This window comes from Condylostylus longicornis, unplaced genomic scaffold (genome assembly GCF_029603195.1).
Source record: "Condylostylus longicornis isolate FDR11 unplaced genomic scaffold, ASM2960319v2 ptg000055l, whole genome shotgun sequence".
Lineage (NCBI taxonomy): Eukaryota > Metazoa > Arthropoda > Insecta > Diptera > Dolichopodidae > Condylostylus > Condylostylus longicornis.
This window is the reverse complement of record NW_026578024.1, coordinates 6,947,549-6,972,387: the sequence shown is the minus strand read 5'-3', so window position 1 is coordinate 6,972,387 and position 24,839 is coordinate 6,947,549. Positions and strand designations below refer to the sequence as shown.

At 28.3% G+C, this 24,839-nt stretch overlaps 1 protein-coding gene across 1 annotated transcript in view; it reads right to left on the bottom strand.

Moving 5' to 3' along the window:
- The window catches only part of LOC129612111 (mucin-2), a 124,524-nt gene that overhangs the window by 1,001 nt on the left and 98,684 nt on the right, over window positions 1-24,839 (bottom strand). Inside the window, exons 3-6 of the mRNA XM_055525633.1 lie at window positions 20,229-20,267; window positions 8,555-8,752; window positions 8,215-8,472; window positions 25-8,116 (exon numbers count right to left, since the gene is read on the bottom strand). Coding sequence (XP_055381608.1) covers window positions 25-8,116; window positions 8,215-8,472; window positions 8,555-8,752; window positions 20,229-20,267 — 8,587 coding nt within the window. The remainder of the gene's footprint in view (window positions 1-24; window positions 8,117-8,214; window positions 8,473-8,554; window positions 8,753-20,228; window positions 20,268-24,839) is intronic.

Genomic DNA, 24,839 nt, shown 5'->3' with positions numbered 1-24,839 from the left:
AACAATTTATTATGTTTAACTTACGTGCATTGCATACATGGTCCACTAGCTGATGGTATTTTATCACCTACTTTATATGAGATACCTTGTATTTGACAGCCATTTCTTTCAACTTTTTGATGCCGCCTATGTAAGAAATGAGGTGGAAGTGTTGTAGTTGTTGTGCTAGTTGTTGAATTAACATTATAGCCCATTGAAACTGGACATTCATATCTTGGACAACAGAAACCTTGTATTGGTTCTTCATTACAACCAGATATTGGTGGCGGACAGGATTGTTGTAAACAAATGATATCACTTCTAAAGCAGAAACAGAAATCACAAGGATCATCACGAGGTATTTGTTGTGCTGATACAAATAATTTTCCACCATAACGACAAGTTCCAGGTCCAAAAATATCGGCATCATCAGGTTCATCGTAATATTCAGTTGGCATATCTGGAGGAATATATCCGGGAATCGAGGGCATAAATGTAGGTTTAGTTGTGAGAGGAACTTTTGTTGTTGTACTCGTTGAACTTTCTTCTTCCAATGTTGGTTTTTCAGTTTGTTTTTCTGGTTTTTGATCATCATCGGGCTTACTTGTTTTATCTCCCAAAGGACTAATTGTTTGTTGTTCAGCAATAGGTTCTTCAATTGGTTTATCAGTTTTAGTTTCATTAAGTGGAATGTCAATAGGAGCTTTTGTAAATGCATCATCTTTTTTGGGTACTTCAGTGCTTTCTTCTTCATCTGGTTTGGGTGTTTTTTGTGTTGTCTGTGACAGTTCTTCTTCAGGTACTTCAGTTCGAGTTTCTTCTCCCGGTAATACTGGTAATAAATGTGTTGGTTTTTCTGTATCAATTTCCTGAATATGAGGTACAGTTTCATTCTTCGTAGTTTTTTCAGTTTGTTCTTCAGGAATTTCAGTTCTCGTTTCATCTTCAGGTATTCCGGCAATAGGTTTCTCTGGTGGCACTTCTGTTGATACTCCTTCAATACTAAGACCGACATCTTCTTTATCTTTTTCTTTAGGTATCTCAGTAGATGTTTTTGAGTCGAATGAAAGTGGAACTTGCGTAGCTGTAGTTTCTTCTGGTTGTTCTTTGGATGGTCCTGAAGTAACCTCTTCGGATATGTGCTCTTTTTCAGTAAAGCTTGGAGCTCCAGGTTGAAGATCTGAGGGTTCTTTATCAGTTCTTTCTGTAATGCTTGGGATTTCGGAAGGTGCTTCAGTTTTAATTTCAAGCGGTGGTTCAGTGAATTCTTCAGAAGGTTCTCCTTCTTTACCCGGTTTTGTTGGTATAATGTCGGTCTTTTCTTCAGAAGGTTGTTCCGTTGCTGTCTCTTCCTGTGGTTTTGCAGTAAATTCTTCTGAAGGCTCTCTTTCTTCGCTCGGTTTTGTTGGTACAATTTCGGTCTTTTCTTCAGATGGAGTTTCAGATGGTCCTTCTGTTGCTGCACCTTCTTGTGGTTTTGCAGTAAATTCTTCTGAAGGTTCTTTTTCTTCGCTCGGTTTTGTTGGTACGATTTCGGTCTTTTCTTCAAATGGAGTTTCAGATGGTCCTTCCGTTGCTGAACCTTTTTGTGGTTTTGCAGTAAATCCTTCTGAAGGTTCTGTTCCTTTGACAGGTTTTGTTGGTGTGCTTTCGGTTTTTTCTTCAGACGGTGTTTCGGATGGTTGTTCTGTTGCTGCACTTTCTTGTGGTTTCGCAGTAAATTCTTCTGAAGGTTCTTTTTCTTCGCTCGATTTCGTTGGTACGATTTCGGTTCTTTCTTCAGATGGTGTTTCAGATGGTCGGTGCGTTACTTCACCTTCATGTGGTTTTGCAGTAAACTCTTCTGTAGGTTCTTTTTCTTCGCTTGGTTTTGTAGGTATGATTTCGGTCTTTTCTTCAGATGGTTTTTCAAATGGTTGTTGCGTTGCCGCACTTTGCTCTGGAAGTTTTGTATCTGGTTTAGGGGTCTCTCCGTCTAATCTACCAGTAAGATCCGATGGAAGGATTGTTGTTTCTTCAGATGTTTCCAAAGATTCGGGAGCACTTGTTGGATGTAATTTTTCAATTTCTTCAGGTAATTTCTCTTCTGTTGGTTTTTCTGTAATTTGACCAGGTTGTGTAGTATCCAGCACATCAGAAGGACTAATACTTGATTGATCAAATGGCTTAAGAATTTTTTCAGTCGGTTCAGCAAGTTCTCCAGTCGTATCTTCCTCTGGTTTGCTGGTTGCTTTAGAAAATTCATCACTTGTTTGATCAATTGGTTTCGGGGTGACACCTGAGTCTGGGAATTCTTCTTCAAGCAATGGTTTCGCAGTCCTGTCTTCTTCTGGTTTGTCAGTTGCCCTACTGACATCACCGGTAACCCCTGCTTCATCGATTGATGGACTAACTGTTGGTGTAAATTCAGGAATTTTTCCTTCAAATAGTGGTTTCTCAGTTCCTTCGTCTGTTGGTTTGCCAGTTGGTTCACTAACTGCTGGAGTGACACTTTCCTTATCAGTGGGTTTATCCAATCTTTCAGTTGATATATGATCTTCCTCCACAACTCCAGGTTTTTCTGCTTCCTTTTCTTCTTTTGCTGGTTTATCAGTTGTTTCGAGAACTGGAATTCCGGGAGATGCTTGTATAGGCGTTTCAGTCTTGTCCTCTGGTTTAGTTTCTTTAAACGGTCCTTCGACGGATTCGGTTGGAACTTCAGTAACATGATCTGCACTTTCAATGTCGGAAGGTTTTTCAGTATGAATTTCTGGTGTTTCTGGAATTGCATGAGCAGTTGTAATGTCTTGCTTTTCATCTGTTGGTTGATCAATATCTTTTCGAATTTCACCTTCTTCCGTAACATGTTTTGAAATTTCTGTAGACATTTCAAGTTCACTTGGCATAGTTGGTTTAGCACTTTCGTCCGTAGCGGCTTCTGGATGAATTTCTTTGGCGGGGGTTGTATATCCAATTGCACTTTCGTCAGATTTTTTAGTTGTTTCTTCGCCTTCTTCCGGTTTTCTAGTTTGACCTTCGATCTCAGTATGTGATGGTCTTTCGCTTGAAGTTTCAGGTGTAATTTCTGTAGCTTCGTCTTGAATTGTAGGTTCTCTTGAGTCTCCTCTTGGAGATTCTGTAGTAGTTTGTGAAGTTTCAGAAATTGTTGGCTGCTCGTCAGGTTTTCCTGTTCCAGTTTCTTCATCTTCTTTAGAGATTTTAGTTTTATCCTCTGGAGTAAGATGTGGATATTCAGTTGAACTGCTATCTGGATATTCAGACGCCACCTCTGATCCATCAGGCAATTTGGTCGTTGGTAGTTTTTGATCTTTGGGTGATTCAGAATCAATTCTTGTGGGAATTTCTGGACTTTCGATTTCTTTTGATTCATCAGAAGGCACTTCCGGAATAATTTCAGTTGTTTCAAGTTTTTTGTCTTCATCCTCTTTTGATATTTCAAGGCTGTCGCTTGGAGTTTCCCTTGATGGTTCGGTTGGTTCGTCAGAAGTTCCGATTGTTGATTCGCTTGTTTCAAATTCTGGTTTCTCAGTTCGAGCGATGGGAGCCTCAGTTTTCTTATCAACACCGCTTTCAGTGTGGTCAACTTCTTCATCTGATTTGTCTTTAGCAGATTCCGTTGCTTTTTCAACAGGAACTTGTAAATGATCTGAAGTGTCAGTTTGTGATTCTTCGACTGAAGAAGGAGTTCCTTGAGTAGAAGTACCGCCACTGCCTTCACCTTCCTCTGATTCCAAATGGGATGGAGTTTCAGTTGACTCAAGTGATTTGATACCGTCATCAGGCTTTTCGGTTTTTTCTTTAGAGATTTCTTTGTCTCTTTCCGTTTGACTTTCAACCATTTCGGTGACTCCTTTACTAGGCTCTTTTTCTGGTGTTTCAGTGCTTTCACTTGGTTTTGGCTGTTCAGTTTTTTCTGTAATATATGGTTTGATTGTTTGTTCACCTTCAGTTTCGATTTCACCTGGCTGTAATTTTTCTGTTTCAAGTTTTTCAATTGATGTAACAGGTTCTTCTTTCGGACTTTCTGTGAAGCTTTTGATTCCTTCTTCTGGAAGTTCGGTTTCTTTTTCAATTTCAGCTTCTTTGTCCTTAGAAGGTTCAGTCTTTTCTTCTGTAGACTGCGATGGTTGTATTGTAGTAACAATAGGGCTTTCTTTTTCTGTATCCATAATTTCATCTGGATGTTTTTCAATTTCTGTTTCCAAACTTGGGATTTTAGTAGCACTTGGCTCTGTTGGACCGGTTGTTGCATCTTCTGGCATGGATGAAGTTTCTTTTTGAACTTCTTGGTCAGATTTTTTAGTAGTAGAGTCAATGGTTGGTTCAGTACTTTCTCTTTCAATAGATTCGGATACTGGAACTTCTTTCTCAGATATTGTCGGTACATCTGTTGGTTTTTCTGGTCTAGCACTATGTTCGTCAGGTAGTGGAGATGTTTCAGTTGCTTTTTCTGCGTCCAAAACTCCTGTCGATTTTTCTGGTTCTTTCTGAGGCTCGAGTTCGCCTTCAGTTGGTCTTTCAGTTCCTTTGTCTTCAATGGATACTGTTGCCGTTTCTGGAATTTCAGAAACTTCAGGTTTTTCTTCAGATTTGCCATCATCTCGTGTGATTGGTTTTTCGGTTTCTTTTTCAGGAACTGTTTCAGTTTTCATATCTGCATCTTCAGAAGTTTCAGGTTTTTCTTTTTCTAATTCACCCTCAGTTCTTGGTTTTTCAGTTCCTTTCTCTGGTATTAATTCTGTTTGCATTTCTGGTTTTTGTTCGGGTAATAATTCACTAATTTCAGGTTCTTTTTCAGGCTCTCCTTCAGCTTCACCAGCTTTTTCAGTAACTGACTCTGGAATTGATTCGGTTGGCAAACCTGATATTTCTTCTTTAGGTAATTTTTCAGTAGCTCTCATGTCTTCTTCAGTCGGAGTTGGTGTGGATAAATCAATTCTTCCTTCAAGAGATTCGTCGACTTTTTCTTTATCAATAGGTTGTTCAGTTTTAGTTATAGGTGTAGCACCTATTGGTGTTTCCGTTCCTTCAGGAAGAATGGCTGGACTTGTAGAGGTTGAAGCTTTTTCTTCAGACGTTTTAGTTCCAGATTCAACTTCTAACCCTTCAGCGGATGTAACCTTTTGTTCTGGAATTTCTGTTCTGTCTTCTGCTGGTACAAGTGTAGGTGTTGTTGGTTTTCCAGGTGCTTCTTGAAGCGGTTTTTCAGTTACTTCCAGTTCTGATTTTTCGGTACTTTCTTTCAAAGGTACCATTCCAACTTCCGCTTCTGTACTTTCTGGTCTTTCAGTTTCAATTGAAGTCGGTATTACAGTTGGGTGAATATCTTTCAGTTTATCATCAACGGTAGGCTCAGTAATATTTTCAAGTTGTTCTTCCGTTGGTTTATGCGTTATTTCAAGAATTTCTTCCGGTTTTTCAGTTTGTCCAGGTTTGCCAGCTTCTTCAGATTTAGATGGAGCCATCACGTGACTATCACTCGGAATACTTTCTAAAATTGGTTTAAAGGTCTGATCTTCAGGAACCATCATTGACAAAAGAGTTGTTGTCATTAATTTGTCTGTTTCATCTGGTTTTGTAGTAACTGATTCTTGTATATCTTTTACGGTTGGTTCCTTTGTTGCTAGATCAGGTTGTAATGTTTGAATATCTAATAAAGATGGGGTTGTTTTATCTGGAGTTATTGATGATTTGGTTGCATCTTCTGGACCCTGTTCCGTTAATTTATCTTCAGGTATTCTTTCTGTTTGTGTATCTTCTGCAGATACAGGAGCGTCGATTTCAATTCCAGTTGGTTTTGTTACTTCTTCTTCAGAAGTTGTGATACCTTCGGTGGGTGAAAGTCGATCTCTCTGTTGCTGTTCAACATCAGTTTCTTTTTCTGAAGGTGTAGTTACAGGCTCTTGGGCTATGGAATCGTCTTTCTTAGCGTCTTTTTCTCTATCAGCTCCGGTAGTTGGCTCTACTTCTTTTTCTTCAGGAGATTCAGTTGCTTGAGAATCAACTCTCTCACCTAGTTCGGGACTAATTTCTTTCAATGGTGCTTCTTCAGCAACAGTAGTGGTATGCTCAGGAGCTATTTCAGTTCCTTCAGGGCAAAGCAAAGTAGGGCAGCATGCACCAGGAGCCGGTTCCAAGATTGTGCAACCTGGTCCCGCAGTTTGAGCACATTCAATTGTTTTACATTTAATCATACTGCTTACACATACACACTCATATTCGCATTCATTAGAAGATGGTACCGTAGTATTATTTTTATAAGTCTTTCTGTCTAACAAACAGTCGCCTTCTCCAGGTATAGCAAATGGAATAGCAAGATCCATTTCTTCCGTACTTGGTTCTTCTTCACTAGATTTTGAGGGCTCTTCGGTTATTCCACCAGGTGCTCGAGTTGTGATCATTTCTGCAACAGAAACAGCTTCACCTTCTTTAGTTTTGTCAGTTTTAGTTTCAGGTTGTTCACGTTCACCTTCTAATGGAGTAGGAGTTTTTCTAATATCTTCTTCTGGAATCAAAGTTGTTGATCCTCCAATTTCTTCGGCAGATGGTGAAGATGGACCGATTGTTACAGCTTTAGTTGGTGTCTCAGTCACGTCTTCTTGTTCTCCTTTGATTTTAGGTGAAGATGGAGTAAGTGTTATCTCGTCGGTTGAGATGGTAGTTTCTCCCTCGTATGATGGCGCAGATGGTCTTTCTGTTGAAGCCTCACCTAAACCTGTTGGTATTATTTTTTCCTCTTCATCAGGTTTGGATGGGGTTGGTGTTTTCACGTCTTGAGAGTAAGCCGGTGTTGATTGCTCTTCAATGATATCGGAAGTAATCTGTTCTTTGTCCTCAGATACTGGTACAATTTCAGTCATATCATCTGAAGCTGGTGCTTCTGTAATTTGGTCCGCTTTCGGTAATGTTGGAACTTCCGTTATTACTTCACCAGAAGACAACGTGAAACCTTCACCTTTTGGTGCTTTTGTTGGAGTTACTGTCACACTCTCGGCATGCATTGGAGCTACAGTTTGTTCAAGTTCGTCAGTCTTTAGCGGAGATGGTATTTTTGTGGCGCCTTCAACAAGTGCTGTTTCCTTTTCAGTTTCTGCAATTTCTACAGGAGTGCCTTCTGTAATATGCTCTGCAACAACTGGTGTTACTTCTTTGTCTTGTTCTTCTTTAGGTATAAACATGCTTTCGCTGACACCTTCACTTGGAACAGTTGTTATTAGTTCTTTATCGGACTCAGTTGTTGGTTTTTCGCTAGCTGAAATTGGAGTTATTTTTTCTTCAACTTTTCCGATCTGTGGTGCTTGGGTAACTTCCGTAGAGGTTTCAGATATTTCTGAGACTACTGATTCAGGAGTTGTCAGTATTTCTTTAGTAGACTCAGTAGTAATAATGTGTGTGCCGTCTGTTGTTTCCGGTAACAAAGAAAGTCTTGTTTCACTTTCAGGTAGTAAGGGTTTAGTTTCTTCTTTTTCAGGTTTTTCAGTCGGAGCAACCTCCGCTGGAGCAGGTGTAGTTTGATCTTTTTCATCTACTTGCTCTGGATAAGGCTGTTTAGTTAACATAGTGTCTGGTGCCTCAGTTTCTGTGCCTTCCGGCGCAACAGATGCTTTAGGTACTTCTGTTGCTTTTTCTTCTTCTGGTAAATCAATGCGACCGCCTAATGTTACTCCTTCTTCAGAGCCAGGTTGTTGTGTAACTGGTTTCGCTTCTGATTCTACATCGTCAATGTGTTTCTGTAGTTGTTCATCTTCTTCCGAAATTGCGGGCTCAGTTTTGTCTTCCACTGATGTTGTTATTTCTGCACTGAAAGCTTTTGTTGTAGTTTCAATTCCATAATCATCACAACTGAATCTTTGAGGACAACATTCATTTTCCGGTACATTTTCAGGTGTACAATTTCTTCCAATATATTGACTAGGAATACTGCATTCTCTAACAGCACAAACAATTTTGCCTTTCATGCAATAGCAACTGTCACATGGATTTTCAGTCTCTATCATTGCGCCATCCAAATAAGTTTCGCCATTGTGCGTACATTGTTCGCTAATATCTGATCCAATCGTTGTCATAATGAAACCTTCTGTTGGTTTAACTGTAGTTGTTGTTGTTGTCATATCTTCAATTTCAGGTAGTTCGTGATCTGTTTAAGAATAAAAATTTTTTTTTAATTTTGAACATTTTTTGTTTTAATCATAACTATGAAAATTTACTATTTACGAATATAAATTGTATTCTTACCACAATTGTATCTAACTGGACAACAAGATCCTTTATGGTAAATTGGTTGACAACCGTCGATATGTAAAGTACATTCTTGCATAAGACATGATGTGCTATTTCTTATACAATAACAAAGTTCACATGGCCTATTTGGATTCGCTGGTACTTGAGATCCTTCTGGGAAAAATTTATTATTTATAACGCAACCATATTTTTCTGCAAAACCAATTGCCGATGATCCAGCAGTTCCTTTATGCATCATAACATCTACTTGAACTTTTATAATTATAAAATAGAACAAAATACAATAATTGTAATTAATAATAAAATATATTACTATTAAATACAAAATTTTTACCTTCTGGACATGTGATAATTGGACAACATTGATCTTCACGTTTTTCAATTATACAATCTTGACCAATTGGTTTTGTAAATGGACATACCCTTAAATAACACATTAGCATATTATTATGACACGTACAATTTAAACATGGTTCATTTGTCAATATTCTATCGCCTTCATTGTAGTGATTATAATTATAATAACAGCCCTCTGTAAAATAATAAATACAAAAATTATTGTATATAAAACTATTATAATATGACTAGATGAATTTTTAGAATAAATTTTTTATTTCATATAAGAATTTATACGCACATATAGCCTAACGAGTTAAATGGAATATTTACCTTTTTGAAGCCTGGATTCTAGGCTAAACTAAAACATAAAAAGCACACACATAACTAAACTGACTCAAAATTAGGTTCGTATAGAAGATCCTAACGCAATACTTTGTTATATAAAGTAATAAGGGAATTCAAAAATCTCTACACGAAAGTTTAAAAAAATTTCTGAACTCAGACACCGAAAATTTTAAATTTTCTTCTGCCTTCAACGAAATGTAGAAAACATGATTTTTTCCAGTTTTCAAATTATTGGTTACCATTCTTATTCACAAGATATAGTTCAGTTTTCATTCAAAAGAATTTAATCTTTTACATTGTTGAATTATGAAAAAAAAAGTTTTAGGAGCGAGGGTGTAAATGATTGAGTTGTGATTAAAAGCATTTTTTTTTTAATTTTACTTCCAGCTGAATAATTGTTCATAAATTAAAGACAAACCTATTCTCTGATAGAGTTGATAATTTTAAATTGAAATTCATATTATTGTTTTCAGTTTTCTCTTTCCCTTTAAGAATTTATATAACTATTAACCTCTTTTTTAATATTTTATATTAACTTTTTCCTTAATGAATTGCAAAAAAAAAATTAAATAAATTTATACAATAAAAGGAAATCTATTATAAAAATAACCTCTAGCTGTGTTCTTACAGAAGAATTATACATTTTGCTACCGAAAAATGCTGATGATGAAAGTGTAAATAGAAAATAGTTGTATAATTTATAACATTGGAGTTGCCAGATATTGATGAAAACTTTTCTTATGCAGATATTAAAAAAACTTTTTCCTAAATTTTACTTTACGATTAAATATGTTTTCATAACTAAAAATCTCATTTATCGAAAAAAAAACTACAATACTACGTGGGGGATTTGGTGATCTCCAAAATGAATTATCTAAGTTCATTGTACTAAATTGTCATATTTTCTAAAAAAATGTAACTAATTAGAGAGAGAGAGAGAGGAAAAAGTGAGAAGGAAAAAAATTAGTTTTTATTATTTTTTGTTCGTCTTTGAATTATTCTAGCCCTGTATTTCAGGATAACAATCGAGTACATGATTGGATGCATTATTGTACTGGGAATAGAAATTGTAAACTTGATGCATTATGGAAAGCATTGCAACAAATATACACAAACAATGAATTAAATATGAAAATTATATCATCTGGCAACTCTATTTTAACAAATAATTCATTTTATATTTTATGTTCATTTCTTTTTATCATTTCCTAAATGGTTTTTTTTTTTATATTCAATTTATTAAAGATTTGACCAGATCATATCAAAAGATTGCGAGAATTTTTTTTTTCTTAATTTTATTTCCCTCAATAAAAAATGAAAAATGAATTGAAAGAAATAATAAAAGTTTCTTGTTTTTTTAAGAAAAAATTCTTTATGCGGAGAACAAAACGATGCAAAACGGTAAGCGGCATTAAATTTCAATATGAATTAAAAAAAAAAAAACATATTAAAATGAGAAAAAGAGTTAAAAGATCTAAAGAAATATAAAAAAGAAATTATAGACCATGTAAAAATGCCTTTTATTACTAATACCTCGTATAAAAATAATAAGAAAGTAGACAGACCTGCAAATTTATTATAATTTTTGAATTATAAGAGGCAAGAGCCTGTATGTTAAAAATTTTTTTGGAAAAATCTTTTTATTTTGTATAGAATTTTTATAAAATTGAATTAGAGTTTTGAAATTCTTAATATTGTGTTATAAATAGAGTGATCTTATTAAATTATGCGATCTATCTATTTTAATTCTTTTTTGAATAATAAAAATTTTGCACTATATTTAGTTTGGTGTAGATATCTTCATCTTATTGTTATTTAAATTCTTATTAAAAATTTTACTTAAGAATTAATTTAAAGTTTTATGTTGTTCGGTTCGGTTTTTGAATTCAAGTATTTAAATAGCGAATTAATTTTGTAATTGAAAACAAGACCAATACATAATTTTCAAAAATTTAAAATTATTGTGTCAAAAATTTTTTTTAATTACACAATTACATATTAAATTACCTCCAAATTATAAATAAGATACTCTAGCCGAACAGAAATTCAAAGAAATGGGTTGAATCATCCTTATAGTTTTATTATATGATAATGACTTCACAGTTCATATGAACACAAATAATGATAAGGAAATATATTTAAAAGAATTTTGCAATAGAGCAGGATATTGAATGGAATCGAATCACTTGGAAACCAGGAAATATTGCAGATATAAAATCAATTAATGATGTACAATTCAATAAATGAAATATTTAGCAATAAGAGGTAAGAGAAACGTAAGGCTAAATCACAACTCTAGCCAAATATATAGAGAAAAAAATAAGTGGCTTTGTTCAAATGACCGGCTCACAGGAAAAATTTATTGTACATGCATAGATTCTTTCAAAGGCTTTAAAAAAATATTAAAGATTGTTTCAGATTGAGAAAAGATCAACTGCCAGTTAAATGCCCTGGTAGTTTCATCTCAATTAATAACAAATATTAACAAATATTGTTGAGTTAGGTTATATTCGATCCGCCATTTCTTTGAATTACAAGCAATAAATTACTAAAAATTCTCATTTTTTCAGTATTCGCAGTGCTAAATATCTTATAAAAAGCAAAACATTTTGTGCAAGAATAAATTATTTTTTAACGCAGATTCATTTGAATAATACCAAGATTATCTTATTAAAATCATTCTCATTCAAATCATCAATATAATCGTAATAATAGCTTCTCTAATTTTAATGTGCTTTAAGGTTGGTTTCATTTCATTTTTATTTATTTATGGATAAAATTGAATGATTCCGGTTGAAAATGAATTTTTTAGCCGAACTTAGGAAAAAAGAAATATTTTAATAGTTTTTAATACAATTTATTTATTTTTTTTTTAAATATTAATAAATAAAATTTATATATACGCAATATATGTGATATTTTAAGACTTGTACAAGGAAATGTACGATTATAATAAAAATAAAAAAAAAAAAATTTCTTTTTCATTTTTGGAAAATTCTTATATGAATTGAAAGAAACAAAAAATTGATTTCTTTTATATTTTTTATGATTGTTTTTTATTTTTATTTTTAGCATATTTATAATTTTTTTTTTTGAAGATGTTTAAAGAAAAATTGGGGAATTCGAGAATCAAATGTCAAGTAATTTATCATATTGGTCCATTGGTTTTTTTTTTTTAGTTTTGTTTTTGTTATTGCTGTTTTTTGCTAGTTTCACTTTGCTATTTTTTTGGTTTCTATATTTGTTAGTTATCCAAGTTAAGATTAATAGTGGCATTTAATAAATTCTTTTATTTCCATTTATAGCTAGATATTTTTTTTTTTTTTTGTTTTGTGTTATTAAACATGAGTCGCGTTTATATGTTGTTGTTGTATATAGTGAATAAACATGAAATTGAAAAATAGGTAAATTGAAAATTAGAAAAGAAGAAAGTTAATAAATTAGAAAAAAAAATTTACCGAAAAAAATTCAATTTTGGAATTTTAAGAATGGAAATTTCCTTCCACTTTCTTTTTATGCATGTACAAATTAAATATATGTTTGTATGCATGTACGTATTTTTAATTTTACTATCTGATTTTTATTGATTCGAAAATCATATATGATTACACATAAAATCGAAATAAATATATGATTTATTAAATTAAATATGATTTTTTTTTTATTTTATTTAATTCAAAAATTCACTCAAAATATTAGGATTCTCATAACTTAATTTTAAAAGAAAAACAAAAGACTTAAGTGGGAAACTTTTATATCGCAATTAATGCTAATAATGTCATATTTATTGATAAATTAATTAATTTTTGAAGATTGTTAACGTCCGTTTTTGTGCAATTACAACTTCTTATTTTCGATTTTTTTCAACATTTTTCAATTTAAACTTGTTCTTATGTAATATTTCTCTAATTTCTTTTCATGAACCTGGTCAATGGTGCAGTGGCTATTGCACCGGTCGTTTAACCGAAATATCTATGGTTCAAAGCCTGTGACCCAGCTATAGCAAAAACCCGGCGACAGAAAAACAAAACTGGATTATCTGAGAATATCATGCAGCAATCCTGTACTCCTCCCAGAAGTGAAGTAATAGAGTGAAAAAAATTATTATTTATAACTATTGTCAACCTCTTATTTATTTATCTTTATTATCAAGTGTTTAAGTTTAGTTTTTTAGACTAGAATTAATTAGAGACAAAAATTAAGTTCACGTTCTATGCGAATGTCTAACATGTATCGATGAGTGTATGCAGTCTTCTGTACTTCTTTGCCAAATTTCATATTTTGCAAAAATGCCCAAATAAATATAGAAAAAATTTATAATTGTTGGCTATTATTTATCATTGTTAAAACAATATCGTGAAGATTGAAATATTAAAATTGAAATATTAAAATATTTCGGTTTGCATTTCAATAAAATTTATAAAAAAGTTGCTGAAGCGTGAGAGCAATATTATTTTAATCAAAAATTTCGGACTAAAAACAGGAAAAAAAAGAACAAACCGAATCCAAAAATTATTTGAAAACAAAAAATTCTCGCTAATTTTATTTCACGCATTTTCTTTCAATGTTAACCTGTTTGTTTTTTTTAATATTTTCTTTCCCTTTTTTGCAAAAATTCTGTTATACGATGAACATGAAATTTTAGTTCCTTGACCTCTCTCTGTCTTGCTTTTTTTCCTTTTTTTTTTGGGTTTTATTTATATTAATTTTCAACTTCCCATTCTTAAGTATCTCAATTATTCTTTATTTTCCATATTCATTAAATCTCTCTTCTTTTTAGATAAAGGCAAAGATTTCTTAAACCACCAAAAAATTATAAGAATTTTTTTTTCCAAAAATTCTACAATGTCACAAAACTAAGATGTTCTTTTCTTTTTTGGATTTACAATTAAAATTTTGTCAAGAAATTTTATAATGTTTATTTTTTTTAGCTTTTAGGTGTATAGAATTTTCCCGCACCTCTATATTCTTTCATAACCATATTATATGACATAATAATAAATAAAGAAATGAACAAAAAAATATTTTTATTCTAAATGAAATAATTAATTTGTTAAAAACTGCCAGAATACGAAGAATACAATTGTATACAGTCATGTAGAACGTTCACCCAAAAGCTTAAATCTCGGTAAGCAAACAATAGTCATTTAAAGTGACAGTAATAAAGAAATTAATTAAAAAGTAAAGAAAGAAAGGAAAAAAAAGTGTCAAATAAAATTTCATTTTAGTTTAATTATAAAATTTTATATAAGGAAATTGTATAGCGGCCGCAAATATGAGAAAAAGAAAAAATAGAGCACCCGTAGACCGCTATTATAATTAGTCAAGATTTTCATTGTTTTTTTTTTTTAGTTTTTTGCTTTGTTACTTTGTTTCATCATGTTGAATAATACAATAGCAAAAGCATTACTCTTCAAAAATTTACAATGATGGTTGTACTAATGCGACCTTGATCTTTCTTCTTCTTTTCTTTTTATTTTTTTCTTTAATTATGCTATTATTTAAATTAAAAAATTTGTACCAAAAAATCTGGTTAAATGTGCGATTTTAAATTTTTTTTTTTTTCTTTTGGACGGAAACAAATTTGTAAATTTTCTTAGTTTTGCTTTAATTTTAAACATTTTCTCAGTTTTAAGCATGTGTGTGTTTGTATGTGCATTTTAACGTTTTGGATTATACAATCATACAAAAAGTAAAAAATGAGTTTAATGAACTTTTGTTTTTTTTTTTACTAATTGACCGCATAGTTATAAAATCAAATTTTTGATATTTATAATCGGAAGGAAATGACGAATTAAATAAAAAAAATGGTTTAATTTATAGAAAATTTTTGAATAATAAAGGCATCACATTATTGATGAACTGATTTAGTAATCTGATTGTAGTATAGTCTATATTATTTTGAAAATTTTTACATATTGCATTAGATTAAGAATTTTAGAGAAAATATTTTGAAATGTATGAATTCTTCAGAGCAAATTTGAATCTTGGATTAGTAATTTTAGTTGAATATAGAATGAAATTTATTACAAAAAAAATATTGTTTTAATGAGATCTAAAAATTTGTAGTGATGATGTTAATGAGCATGAGAAGATAGAAAAATAAGTCAAAATTGTATGATGCTTCAGAAGAGTACAATGCACATATAAGCAATTTGATCTTAATCGTATTTCATTATGAAAAATAAAAACGTAGAACGGCCGTATGATTGAGAGAGATTTTTTGTATGAATGCTCTTTTGTATGATTGCTCTTTTATGAAATTAATAATTTGAATTAATTCTTTGATTGTCAATGTTTTGTTTATAAATATATTTGAACCAGTCATTTAATTGGGGTTGTTGTAGATGAAATTCATAGAAATGTTATAGATACACAAAGATTGATGCATGAAATCATTAATAATTAAAAATATTTTTTGACTTTAATAAAATGGTAAAAATGTCGCCTTTGTTACAAATTGTGATTAACTAACTCTTTAATTTTCTCGAAATAGAATAATTTTTCAGCAAAAAAAAATGTTACTTTAACAAGTAAATGAGTAAAATGAACTAAACGGTAAAAAGTAAAATTATACTAAAAGATTAAATGTCACAACCCATTAATCTGCGAATCAAAGACTTTTTATAAAATCAAATTAAAATAATTGAACTATTTTTATTAATAGGTAGATCAATTTAGAAAACTTTTACTTTCAAAAATCTATTTAATTTTAAATTTTATAAAGAAATCCGTGAAATTCACGTGAAATCCTTCCATATCCAATAAAATGCAATTATCCGAGTATTACAGTATTTAAAATGACACATCTATGTGTCAGTTTAAATGATAAATTGCACTTGTATCAGATCTTATTAAGTATATCTTATAAAATAATAAAATAAATTCAAAAAATTTCTTTAAAAGAAAGTTAAATGTTATCTTGGTATTCTCTTGCAATAGAAAGTATTTTTGAGTATCAAAAATATATAGTGTGTCAAGTGCTTATTTAAAAAGCTAAAATATAATAAATATGAAAAAAATTCTGACAAACATTTATAACAAAATTAGGTGTTATACATGAATTTCATATACAATATGCTATTATATCAGTGTATATATATTGTAATAGTAAATAAATAAATGAGCTTGTTGATCGTCAAATAAAACTTCAAAATTTTAATAATAAATTTAAAAGTCATCACCGTATTTTCACTTCCCGAACTAAATCTATATCGTAAAAATTTCAATTCGTTATATTGATTTACAATAGAAATTCAATAGAAAAAAAAATAGAACAAGAAGAAAAAAACAAACACAAAAACAAATAAATCATATTTAAACTCAATTTCTATTTTTATTTAAAAAATTTAAAATTTATTAAATAGAATTTTCTCTTTCATTTTCTCAAAAGAAAAAAATAAAGATTTTTATAAAAATTTCATTTTCAAAAAAATTTATTTTGCTTCTATATTTTATTATATTGCAAAAGTACCGTTATAGCATCTGTTTTTCCATATATGTTTGCAATAAAACTTTTCATTTCTATAGTGCGAGACAATGTCAAAACTTTCGATTTGCAACCTCATTTTGGGTATTTAAAATTTTTGTTTGTTATAAGAAGACAAAGTGAAAGATATTGTCAATTCACAATATTTTAAAAACAATAATTGAGATCAAAATTTTGTGATTGCAGTCATCAAATCTCATTAATAATATTTTTTGTTTTTCATCAAAAAATCTTTAATAACAGTAAATTTCAATTTTATACTTTGATAGTTTCTACAATTTCTACAATTTTTCACATTAATTGTATAGGTCATAAATGAATAAAGGCATTTTTGAAATTTTAAAATTGCTTTTGAAATGAAAATTCGAGTCAGCGTATAAAAAACTTAGAATCATCGTTAAATTTCTTAAAGTGTAAGAAATTGAAAATTTTACGCCTTGTTAAAAATAATGCGAGTAAATAATTGGAAATGTAAAAAATTGGAGAAAAAAAGAAACAAAAACAAAATTAAAAAAATTTCAAAGTTAAAATTAAAAATTTATTGTAACTTTTGCGAAGAAGAATTCACAGGAAAAATGAAAAAGAATTCACAAAATATAAGAAAAACCAAATTAGAATAGCCAAAGAAAAGGAAAAAGGTTATAAAGAAAGCAGTTATACAATTTTTGTTTTTTAATTACCTACTATTTTTGCCCCTCGTATACCAGTTATTAGTATTAATTTTTTAAATTTTTCTTCTTCTTTTTTTTTTCCTTTACTTCTTATTATAAAAGTTTAATGGTTAATTATGTGATACTTTATAGGATTACCGATTTATTATATTGTGGACAAGCCAGTACTGTGTTTAATAAGATGTAATGATTGTGAATTTGATTTGCAAATAAAAGCAGAGAAAAAAAAAATAATCGTGTAAAAATTGGAATTTCACGCGAAAAAATATTTCAAATTTTTTTTTTAATTTTATTTTAATTCTTCTTTTTAGACCAATTTACTTAATAAGTATAGTAAAATTTCACACAAACAAATATACACATTTTGTTATTGATACTTGTAGTTTGAACGTAAACAAAATAAAATAAAAAAATTGTGAATGATTTTTGTTTTTTTATTATACCTACTGTAGTAAATTGAGGGAATTAAATATAAAACAAATTCTTTTAATTTGATAATCATTCATAATTATAATACTATGCATATATAATACGTATTTATATGTATATAACTATAATAAAAAATAAGAAGAAAAAATTTTAATTTTTGCAGAATTTTTTAATGGCCAGTTTAAATTTATAATATAAAGTTCATTGACTTTCATTAATTATTAACACTATTGTGAACTTAATAAAAAAAAATTATTATTAAGATGTTAAGCAAAACAAAATTAAAAAATAAAAAAAAAATTAGTTTACAGTTACAAGTATATAAGGTCAAATTTTTTTATATATTATAATTTGTATACGTATTTGTATCTGTAATTTGTTAATTTTATTAATTTTTATTTTTGTATTTTTCTTGTTGATAACAAGGAAGAAGATAACTAAGACCTTATGCAATATACGTACAGTTGAATAGCTGGTTTGAAAGGCAAATTTATTAATTATATTCAATATTACGAATAAATTATAAGGGTATTTGAATGGAATTATCAGATTCTGACGAACTTTCAACGGACTTTCAAATAACATATTAGATCGACTTTTAGCATGAACGGTCGGAACTTTTAGTAGGATTGATCTTGGATTTGTTATAATTTAAGAAATGAAACAATATAAGTTTGAATATAAGAATAATTAAAAATTGAAATAAAAAAATTCATTCGAAATTACGATGAAATGAAGAATTTTTAACTTCAATCATAAAATACAATTAATAGCCGGACGTTTAGTCTGCAGTTTCTTTGCATTTTGGATTAAACCTACAGTTCTACAGTTTGGATTTGTTTTGGATTAAAAGGTATTAGGTGCATATAACCTAAGCAATAGAAAACATTTTCTTTGAAAAACTTTGAGTTCTAGATCAGAATTCGGAACTTGAACTTGCAACAAAAAAATTTCTTTAGCTCTTCGGATAGAAAGCCATATTTTTTTTTGTAATCATTTTTTTCTTATTTCTGCTTCATGGCTCCATTTTAGATAAATTTTAAGTATTTAATAAGATTTTTCTTACAACTGCTCTAAAGATTGTGCATGACATTTTGGGCAATACATAGCTTCCAATACTGTTTTCAATAAATTTTGCAAAAAGGCAATTGTACTTAATTTTGTTAAATTGATTTTTTTTTTAAATAAATTCTCATATATGTGGGTATATATGGAGTTAGAATAATTTAAAATTCTTTGTGGTATTAAAATGACAAATTTCTTGTATTTCTTAAAAATTTTTTTTCTCTCTCTTTATGAACTTTTATATAAATCCTTTATCAAAATAAAAACTCTATCAATTTAAACTTTTTAAAATTTTTATAATATTCATTGGTCTCAATGGAATATAAAGTATACAACTTGCACATACATATACATATATATATTGGGTATTTTATAGAATTTTTACATATGAATGTACGAATCTAAAAGAAATATTATTATTATGAAAAACTTTAATCTCTCTTTGATATATCAAAAATAAAAAAAATAATATTTTGGGATTATTCATATAGAATATAAAATTAAATTTATTATTTTAATATATTGCAGAATATTATTATCACATATTTCTGTGGTTTTGAGGAAAATTATTGCTGAGTCAGTAAAAGGAACATGTTTTAAATAAATCAAATTTAAAGTTTATCCGAAAAATCATTGAACTAAGTACGCATTCATTAAAAAATTTTTAAAATTTCAGATGATGAACTTTAAGAGTAAGTGTCGCTACATAAATTTATTTAACATCTTATATACAAAAGAGCTACAAATTAGACCTATATGAATTTTATTGAAAAATACATAGAAATATATCAAATTCTCAGAAATGCAAAAACGTTTTCGAACCTAGACGATTCGATTGCACTTATCCGGTTTAAATTGCCTATTTTAAGCTATGCTTTTTGTACAATTTCATATTATTCTTTGATTTGCCCTTTAATTTGTTTCTGGTCTATATAAAAATTTTATTCATCTTTTTATTATTTCTTTAAGTATGTATAAAACGTAATTAATTTTTTTATATTTTTGTTATTACAAAACTTTCTTATACATATATGGTTGTACTTAAAAATATTAGAACTTTTAAGGTTCGGTTCTTTTGAAAATATAATATTGATAGAAAATTATTTATTAAAAGTGCCTAATAAAGATATCTTTCGCATTTTATTCTTTATTCTGGTTCTTTTAATTTTTTTGTGTTTTTGTTAAGTACTGTCCTGTCATTGGTAATAAAAACGAATTACTCAACATAAAAGAAATCTTAATTTATGTTTATTTCTTTATGGAAAAAAAAATTAAAATAATGCATAGTTTTGTATGTGTTTATGTACGCATGTTTGTATATATAATATTTTTACCATAAATCTAAAATTTCACCCCACTCCTCCTACATTAATGGGACATTAAATCTCTAATTTCACATTTTATAAAATTTATTCTTTTCTTTCCTTTTTTCTTTTTTTTTCCTTATGCTTTGTTCTCTTTTCATTTTTCTTTATCTTCTTTGAAATCCTTAGAAATATTTTGCTTTTACATATAGTAAATAAAAGTACAAAATTCACACGCAATTTTCTCTATCTATATACTATATATTATAATAATATTTAGACATACATATATGTGCATATAAAATAAATTGCATATACATATTGTATTGGAGAATCAAACCACATTAAGGTGATATGTTTACATACCTGAGAATTGCGATATATCTGTAGATTCTTGTATAGGCGCTAGAATTAAAGAAAAATAAGAAAAAAAAAATTAGTAATAAAATCTTATTATTTCGAGTTTTTTTTATATAATGTTTTTTTGATTGCAATAAAATCTACTTTTATTTATAAAACAAATTACTCTTGAATAACATATGAGTACAAATGCATAGAGATGAATAAATGTGTTTGAGTATATATAAATATAAGAGAGTGTAATAAAATCAAAGGGAAAATACAAGTGGTGTTGAGTGTAATGCTGAACAACTAAAAGCAAATCTATACCTCTATATCATACTCAATTTTTATCCTTTATAAATTTCTTGCATAAAAAATAACGTGAATTTTACCATATTTAATAAATTTTATTAAAGTTTTGTTTTTAAAATTTTTTATTTTAAATTTTATTGATTTGTCTGTCCCTATATGAAGAGATTTTTATTGATTTAACACTCATTTCACTAAAGATGCTATAGGGATGAGCAATGCTTTCAAAATTGAAGTTGTTTCTTGTTATAGGAATGAACAGAATGTTTGTATTTAAAATAATTTTAAGGGTTCGCCACTAATTACGGATTAAATAATGAAGCATTTCTGGTAACAACTTTTTGAACTCGATTCATTAGAATGAAGGGATTGTGAATTGTAGTGAGTTTGCTTGGAAAAGGTGAAGATAATACAGTAATTTTTTACCGATTTCTCCATCTCGGGTTGCAATAACAATTTTTATATTTTAAATATTTTTCATATGAAAGAAATAAAATTTTCTCAACAATTTTCTTTTTGTTTTAAGCATAATTATAAAGTTTGAAAATTTAAGTGATTATAAAAGGAATATTATTAAGAAAAACTTAAAACTTATATATCAGAATTTTTTTTGTAATTGTAATTCATCCTCATATCAAATAATCACCCAAGTCTGTATGCATATGCCTGAGAACGTTGTACAATACAAACGACCAGGGTATAACTTGGAGCTAAATTTGCTTATATAGGTCATTATAAGTAGATTTTTGTAAAAGAAAAGCCCTTAAAGAATTGTTGTTTTAAAATATAAAAGTTTTTGTTATGTTATTTACATGTACGCATTAATTGTGATATACTCGTATAACTTTCGGCTTCATATAATGTTGACTTAATATTATAATCTTGTTGATGGAAATTTGAAAAATTTTATTTATTTTGCAAATTAAATTTTATTTAATTAATTTGAACGAACTAAAATTTTCATCATTACTTGTGTGTTTTTCATTTCAATTATCAAAAATTTTGAAATATAAGTTTTCTACATATTAAATTTTAAAATGCACAAATACATAGTATTTTTTATTGTGGCACGTCGAATAATTATTACATGCTAACAAAATAATAAACCACAAAATAAACTACTTTAAATTTTGAATTAATTATAATAATATTAATAACATAGTGTGACTTGAGCATAAATAATGAATTGAATTGCCTGTCGCATTGTAGAGGCAACAATAGAAATTTCATACTCGAAATTCTTACTTTTTTTATTGAGAGTAATTTTATTGTCATCTTAGCATTTTGCTACAATTTGTCTCTCTTCAATTCAATAATAATACTACATTATACTATTGTAAATGTTAAATTAACTGCATTCAATACAAGTATATATAATTGAGTTTACGAGTAATTCAATGTCTTACCAATATAATGCGGTAGTAGTGCATAATAATAATTTTTGTTATTGTAACTGGACAAAATTTAATTTATTATGTATTATTATTTTAAAAAGTTAACATATGAGACGATATGGAATTCATAAAAAAAAATTTGAGACAAAAAATTCTAAAAATTTTAATGCGGACATTTAAAAAACAGAACAAGAAAAAATTTATTGCTATAATTTTTTTTTTATTGAAAAGAAGAAAAAAATTTCATCATTGTTGGTGGCTTCAACCAATACAAATTGTTAACTTCTTTTATTTTATGTCAATTTATTGGTAAATTTACAAGAAAATAAAAAAAGAAAATAATAAAAACAAAAAAATTTTTTTTGTTTTATTTTCATTTTTTTATGCTCATATTCCAATTCTATTCCAACATTAAACCTTCTTACTATTATGATATTTTTTCCACTTCTAGAACACAACATGTAATATTTATAATAAAAATAAATATAGCATAACAGCAACATATTAAAGCATAACAACGAATAATAGTAGCTTATATGCAGTGTGCGTGCTCATATTATTATTATGTGAATTAGAATTTTTGCTATTCTTCTATACTTGTATAAGAAGATTTTCATTCGTATTATGGATAAGAGAGGAAAAAAGCAAAAATAAAATAAAATAGAATAAAAAAAAGAAAGAATAGGTGCAAAAAATTAATATTTTTTTTTTATTTTCTCAACAATTTAACATGAAAAAAAAAAACCTTTCCTTTTAAAATATTTTTTTTTTCTATATAAATTCTATACTATGTAGTATGCTAGAAAAATCAGAAAATAGCAAAAACAATAATAACAAAATCAACTTGTTAGCTATAAAAAATTCGCATGAACTTTATTATCCAGGAAAAAAAACATAATGTATGTAAGTATGAAGCAAAAGTCAGTAAGTATTTACTTTGTATAAAAATATTCTTGTGGCATGGCATAATATTACTGACTTCGTATTTGTAAAATCATATTATGAGTATTAGAGAGAATTTAAGTATAAAAATTTTATATGCATCGGTATGTTTACATGTTCTATATAATTGTGTGTGTATATAAATAATGCATATATGTATATAATTATACATATGATATGAAAATATAAATTTTTTTTTTTGAATTATTATTTAATATTATGTAAGTGAAGGCAGTAAAGTGTAAAAGTTGGTTTTTAAGATGAAGTGTTCCATGCTTATATAACAACCTTTTTGAAGTTATAAAATAAATTTTTTTGTTATTTTATTTTCATATTTTAGTATTATATCATATATGTACAATTTGTTATTGTTATTATGTGCATTCACATAAACATACGCATATACAAATTATTATACATATTTTATATGTAAATTTTGAAAATTTATGGAAAAATCATGCTTTTCTAATAATAATAATGATAATATGATTATAAAATATAAATATAAAATGTATGTATGTACCTATAGCAAAACAGAAAAGCAAAAAAAAAAAAATAATAATAACAATAAAAGTAAAAGGAAAATAAAAAAAATCTGTGCATATACAAACAAAAAAATGTAATAATAAATTAAATGGTTAAGAAAAAGAAACTTGCATATCACTATTATGATAGTTTAAGAATACAGGTGAAAAATTATTTATTCATGTTATACATATATTTAATATGTATTTAATATATTATAATATTGTAATGTTATACTGAATTATTATGAATTTATAAATAGGCGCATTTATTTTGTACACACACACGTTCTTTTCTTCATTTCATTTTATTTTATTTCTCATAATTTTTGACTTCTTTACTTTATCTATTTTTCTCTTTCTTTCATATGCGTTTCTTTAAATATTTATAAATAAAAAGATTTTATAGTTCGATAATTACATATTAAATTAATCATCATCATCATTAGCATTATTATCATCATCATCATTGCAAATTTATTGTTATTTTATTAGAATATTTTTTTCTCTTTTTTTTTTTATATAATTTTATTTACATTATATAATTTGTATAAAACGTGTATATGTATAGAGTGTCTAGTAAAAAATTTAGATTTTTGATGTGAACTAATTAAGTGCGTTAGTCCGTAAATGTTAATTATAGCGTGGGTGAATAAATGGTATTCAAAATATGCTTAACATGAGAATTATCGAAAAAGAAAACAAGAAAAAAGCTTAATGAGAAATTCATTTGATTTGCTAATGCTTGTTGCTAATTGTATTATTTAATAATAGGGAAAGTATTTTGTAAGTGCTTTAATTGGACCTGTCATAAATATCTACGGAAATTAGAAATTTACATATTCGTGTGTTGAAAATTAATGCAACGAAGAGTATGTAATTTTTAAAGAGATGATAATTTGTATTTTGGTTATAGTGATGACCTGAGCGAGTAGAAATATGCATAAGCATATTTTAGCTATATAGATAAGCTAGTATTTTATTTCGATTTCAATGTCAAAGGCAATATAAATACTCTTTATTTATTTAATTCAAAATTATAACATCCACAAATTAAGTTTCGTAATTTATTAGCCGACATCTTTTTAGTAATGAATATTCATGCCAATGAAAATATCTACAATCCCGCTGCCGTAAACATTAGGAGAGTATTTATTGCTGGTATTATGCAATGGCATAATATGAATTTCTTGTGTGAAGCTACTTGTCTTTTTAGTGTTTTGGATTACCGCTATAATTTGGAATAGCTGAAATTGATTTAGGTTCTTTTGGAAAAGTTGTGAATTTTTGAATATTATACCGAAGTAAAATTATAGAATTCAAATATATTATTGGTATATGGCTGAGTAGACTAAATATACAACTTATTTAATCTAGATATACAACTTATATTTCATTTATTTTTTATTTAGATTTGCATTTAGTAATTTTTTCAAAATACAAATTTAAAAATATTTTCGATTTAT